The following is a 5,793-nucleotide window of genomic DNA, read 5'->3' as shown; positions in this document are numbered from 1 at the left end:
ATTCAGAGGAATCCTTTTCCCTGAAAGATTGGGTTATCAAGACTCCTGAATTTTGGGACAGCTGGGTGGCTCAGTCTGTTAAGTGTCTGCCTGGGGCTCAAGTCATGATCCCAGGGTCCTGGGATCGAGTCCTGCATCGGCCTCCTTGCTCAGCGGGGAGCCTTCTTCTCCCTCTGCCTGCAACTCCCTCTGCTTATGCTCTGTCTCTCAAATAAATAAATAAGATCTTAAAAAAAAAAAAAGACTCCTGAATTTCACATTTGCATCCATCCTGGAATAGGACTTCATTATTTCCCAGCGACCAAGGAGTGTATCTCTCTTATCTCCCTCCTTATATCACAGTGTTTTTTGGAAGGGCTTCCTCTCCTATGCTCCTTAGGGACATCATTATACTAAGAGGCAAAATACTGTTGTAAGTTTAACAATGTATTTGCCTCAAAGCCTGTGGCTTGTAACTTTTCAGTGCACTTCGCTATAACAATGGTAGCTGAGATCAACAGAGCAAGTACGGAGTCTGGCACTGTACCAGATGTTTGACATGTATTATCTTACTTATTCTTCAAAACCACCTGAAGAGGTAAGTATTGTTATCATTATTGCCACGTTACAGAATGGACAGGTTGGAGATGTAAACGCACTTACTCAGGATCACATACCTCATGGCTTCTCCTAGGAGAAAGGGGGATTGTATTATGCACACGTTATTTCCTCTAAGAACTTACTATGTAATATTTAAGACAGAAAAAAAAGGCACATTATGCAGATAGCAACAAATTCCTCCAGATAGAGAGGGTCAGGAGGAAATAAGGCAACATTAGAAAACTCAGTAATAGTTTATTATCCAGTGTCACCTATGTGTCCAGCATTACGTTCAGCAAGCCTAACTAAAGATTAGTATCGGAACACCTTGCTCAAAGGAAACCACAGAAAGTGGCTTAGTTTGGTTTAGAAACTAGGTTTGGCTTAGAGCAGAGGAAAGTCATTTAGTTTGCTACAAAGAAATGAATCTGTTTACAAGGACAAGATAAAAAAGAATCATTATTTAGAACTGTATTTGTAAGCATCACAGACAAAAAGCTGCTAGGGTGGTGGCTTTGGGTAATGAAAAAGGCTCTATCCCAGGAGCCAGTCACCCTTTCATCAATCAATCATTTTCTGAGGGCTATGTCCAGTGAGGTATGGATGCTACTGAAAACCAGGTAGGCAGGTCGCTGCCCTCCTTGCGATTATAGTCTGGTGAGAATATTGCCGTCCTGAGTCACTGCCAAGCTCTAGCTATGTGACCTTGGACAAGTACCTTTTCCTGCCCCAATTCTGCAAAATCAATGGGCGGATCTGCCACTCAAATTCCCAGCCCCCGGCGTATCCGCGGCCCCCGGGGCCGGGAGGAGGGTGGGCGAGGCGCCCTGGCCCTGCGCTGCGGCGAGCCGGACGCGGGGGGCGCCGCTCAGGCCCGGAGAGCGTTCGCGTTGCGAAAGCGCTTGTCCCTCGCGGCGCCCCGTCGGCTCCGCCGCCGCCGCCGCCGCCGCCGCCCGCGGAGCCGGAGGAGGCGGAGCTGGAGCTGTCCCGGCTCCCGAGCGGGGAAGCAGGCGAGGAGGCGGCGCGGCGGGCCCTGGCAGAGGATCGGGCGGGGCGGCGGGGGAGGCTGGCAGGCGGTGCCGGCAGCGCTGGGAGAGCGGCTCCGCGGGGTAGGCGCTCCCGGCGAGAGGTGTCCGCTCCATGCGTGCGGGCCGAGCCCGGTCCCTGCGAGCCGCCGACATGAAGAAAGACGTGCGGATCCTGCTGGTGGGAGAACGTGAGTCCGCGCGCCGGGGCCACCGCAGCCCCTGCCGCCCCGGGCCTGCTCGCCCCTCTCCGCTCCCTCGGGCCTCCCAGCCCCTTAGCTCTCCCCTTCCCGCGGCCCGCAGGCGGCCCTCAACCTCTCACCTCACCCGGGCCCTGCTAACACCTCCGGCCCCTGACCCCCAGTCGTCCTCGCAAGCCTTGTTCCCCTGAGCCTCTGACCGCCGGCCTCATCCCTCCGAAGGTCCTCTCCTCCTTTTCCGCTTGGAATCCTTTCCTCCTGGGCCTCAAAGCGTTTCCGAGGCCGCTTCCTTTTCAGACCCTCTTGTCTTCCGTGGAGATTCGCTTGTCACTGCCAGGCAGGTGCTGGAACAGGCCGACTGACCAATTGGGATGGCGTGAACCGGCTCCCGGGGAGGCTAGGGGGAGGGGTGCACAACTGTTCGACTTGCCGGCAAGGTCAGGGTTCTGCTTTTTTTTGTGTGTGTGCTTGCAATCTTCCCACCCTCTAGACATTCACCTGTTTTTGGCGTTACTTGCTCTTTGCGTTGGAATAACTCCTGGTATCCTCGATATTTCCTCAAAAATTACTCTCAACTTCAAGTTAGACAAGTGCTCAATGAATTAATAATTATCTGGGGAGGGTCCTTTAGTTGAGAGAATTATTGTCACCAAAAGCCAAATCCCCCCCCCTTTTAAGCATTATTTATTGTATAGCTACTTGGTAATTTATAAATAACAGGCACACAGGAGATCCAAACTGACACATACTCAGAAGACCCCCTAGAAATTCTTAGATTTCACCTTTTGAAGATATAATAAAGGAGAAATGCCTTCTGTTCACTGACTTGGGGACAGAACAACAGGGACTTCTTGATATCACTTGGCTAGTTACATGACTCATTTGGTAGGACTAAAATAGGAAAGTGGGCTGGGAGGACTGAATTGCTTGTTTATACATTAGTTAATTGTTTTGAAGCATTCTGTTTCAAACCCCATTTCATCCTAGAGTAGCCCCTCCAGGTCACTCTGATGCACTCCCAAGGAAGAAAGCTAACACATTTTTACCCTCTTCTGTAGTGTTCTTTGATATTCATTGAAATCTCTGTTCACCTGCTGTTTGGAGAAGTCTTTAAAATCAGAATTTGGAAGTAAGCTTGGCTTGACACAGTTTACTTTTTGGTTTGCAGTTGTGAATTTTAGTCTTTATTTTTAACTATATCTTAATCTGTATTTTGCATGGATTTCCTTGACAAAGTTCAGGAAGGTGTTACTTAACATACGATTCATACCTGATGCATTTGGAATAAGGTAGGGAAAGTGAGTAGATGAGCCACTTAAGAAGCTGATCCTTAACTGTGTAAAAAAATAGTTTTATAGTACAGTAATTGCAATACTAATTTTCTGAAAACAAAAATCCTATGTTTGGGTTTTACTTTTGAATATAGAAAGCAATTACATATAATTAGTCTGTGAAACATCTAAATAGAAATGCTATATATATGTAAGATATATTGTTCAGCCTTAGGGCATTTAAGTTAAAATGTTGACAGTATTATTTAGAAATACATAAAAGAACTCAAAATTTGTTAGAAAAATTAAAAGCCATGTTCTGCAGATATGAAGGCAAATAGGAGAGTTGAGAAAAGTGTGCATGCGTGAGCTTTTTGATCACAAGGAGAACCTGACCTAAAAGAAAGCCTTAGTTTTTAAAGAAGACATTTTCCTTGAAAAGGTTTGTTCCAAAAGCTTTTAGGCCAGTTACCATAGATATAATTTTTTTCACATTTAAAAATATTAGAATTATACTTAATGTGAAATATGTAATTTTAATTAAATTAAAAGCTGGTATTTTGGGGGGAAATGTTTGAAGCATTAGGAGATTTAATGTAAATATTTGACAGCTGCTAGCCTAGCTATACCACTTTAAATGCTGGGTAAACATAAATGTGACCAAGGCTATTTTAATAAATAAAAAAATACGGGATGCCTGGGTGGCTCAGTTGGTTAAGCGTTTGCCTTCAGCTTAGGTCATGATCCCAGGGTTCTGGGATCAAGTCCCACATGGGGCTCCTTGCTCAGCGGGGAGCCTGCTTCTCCCTCGGCCTGCCCCTCTCCCTGTTTGTGCTCTCTCTGACAAATAAATTAATAAAATCTTAATAAATAAATAAATAAGAATAAATTGGTCTAACACATGGATTTATCAGGAAACGCACTTTTTAAGGTAAAAGTGGTAGTAATTTAGTTTTCATTTTAAGATGGTTAAGGGGAATGGGAAAGGAAAAAAAAAAAGAGCATCATCTCTGGTATTTTTGTAAAGTCTGTTCGTTCTCTATCACTTCAGTACATTTTACTGCTGTTACTGTCCCTGAACCACACAGCAGCATCTTCATTCACTGAAACTCCCAAGTAGTTGTGAATGGTTTCAACATTCTGTTGGCTAAACCTATACTGTACTTGGGAGGTGAAATGGATCTTTTCTTGGCCCATCCAGACTCTGGATTCTGATCCATCCAGGTTTAAATGCGAACTAATTGCTTACTGTCTCTTTAGTTTTCAGATCAAAGAAGTTAGATTGTCTATAAATTTTAAGGTATTTATTTACAGAGAAAGCCAAAGTGTTTTAAATATCATTTGCACCTTATCTTAATAATATTGAACATAATGGGGACCATTCAGGCCACGTTAAAAGTCAGTTGCCATTCTTTAAACAAAACAAAAAATTTTAAATCATTAAAAATGCAACCATGCAAAACTTAGTTCTTCAGATTATGATTTTTCATGGTCAGATTCTTTCACCAGAATATGTATTTAACTAGATTTGCATTACTGTGCTTAACAAATGTCCTTGTTGCAGTAAAATTAGCATGAACCTTAATGACCTTTTATCTAAATCATGTAGCTACATTAAAAGTACGCAAGATTTAGTTTTAGTGAAGTCTTGTTTTTAAATTGAAAAGTTTGTCTTTACCGGTCAAAATAATTGAGAAAGTGGAACTGTTATCCTCATTTTAAATGAATCTGATGGCTCTTACTCAGTATGTCCAACTGATTAGCTTATCATCAAAACTAGTTCAAGCCAAACTAGCTAAGGCTTCGATTGGCTCTGGCCTAGGCTTTTGTGGTATCTCTCCTTAACTGGTCTCTCTGCTTCTAATTCCGTCTATTCTGTATGTAGCAGGCAGAGTCATCTTTAAAAAATATTTCAGATCCTGTTACCCATTTTTAAAATTCTTTGATGATTTCTATTTTGACTTATAATAAAGTCCAAACTTCTTTTTTTTTAAGATTTTATTTATTTAGGGGCGCCTGGGTGGCTCAGATGGTTAAGCGTCTGCCTTCGGCTCAGGTCATGATCCCAGGGTCCTGGGATCGAGTCCCGCATCAGGCTCCCTGCTCCTTGGGAGCCTGCTTCTCCCTCTGCCTCTCTCTCTCTCTGTCTCTCATGAATAAATAAATAAAATCTTTAAAAAAAAAAAAGATTTTATTTATTTATTTGACAGAGAGAGACACAGCGAGAGAGGGAACACAAGCAGGGGGAGTGGGAGAGGGAGAAACAGGCTTCCTGCTGAGCAGGGAGCCCGATGGCGGGGTCGATCCCAGGACCCTGAGATCATGACCTGAGCTGAAGGCAGACGCTTAATGACTGAGCCACCCAGGCGCCCCTAAAGTCCAAACTTTTTAATGCAGGCCTGCAAAGTCTATCACAATCTGGCCCTTGTTTCACTCTTGTACTGCTCTCTACTGCTTTCTGGACAAGAAGGCCTTGACTTAGGTGATTCTTCCCTGCATATTTGTTCACTTGTTTTTTGGGTTCGATAGTAAGCTCCATGAGGGCAGAGGCTTTGTCTTGTTGGTTGCTATATCCCCAGTGCCTAGAATAGGCCTGGCATAAAGTAGGCGCTCAAATACAGTTGACCCTGAACAACATGGGTTTGAACTGTGTGGGTCCATTTATATGGGGATTTTTTACGGTACAGCACTATACATGTATTTTCCTTATGATTTTCT

General features: G+C 44.0%; 1 protein-coding gene across 5 annotated transcripts in view; it reads left to right on the top strand.

Moving 5' to 3' along the window:
- Positions 1-1,560: 1,560 nt before the first annotated feature.
- Positions 1,561-5,793, top strand: part of RHOT1 (ras homolog family member T1) — a 61,298-nt gene continuing 57,065 nt past the window's right edge. The window contains exon 1 of one of the 5 annotated variants that reach the window (XM_081805385.1): positions 1,561-1,795. In XM_081805385.1, coding sequence (XP_081661511.1) covers positions 1,720-1,795 — 76 coding nt within the window. In that variant the 5' untranslated portion in view covers positions 1,561-1,719. The remainder of the gene's footprint in view (positions 1,796-5,793) is intronic. The other 4 variants (XM_081805387.1, XM_081805388.1, XM_081805386.1 and 1 more) reach the window with 4 other exon arrangements.

The sequence above is a fragment of the Leptonychotes weddellii genome, chromosome 15, assembly GCF_054177405.1.
Source record: "Leptonychotes weddellii isolate Sample4059 chromosome 15, ASM5417740v2, whole genome shotgun sequence".
NCBI classification, from domain to species: Eukaryota; Metazoa; Chordata; class Mammalia; order Carnivora; family Phocidae; genus Leptonychotes; species Leptonychotes weddellii.
Note: the sequence above shows the minus strand (reverse complement) of the source record. Positions and strands in the feature narration are given on the sequence as shown.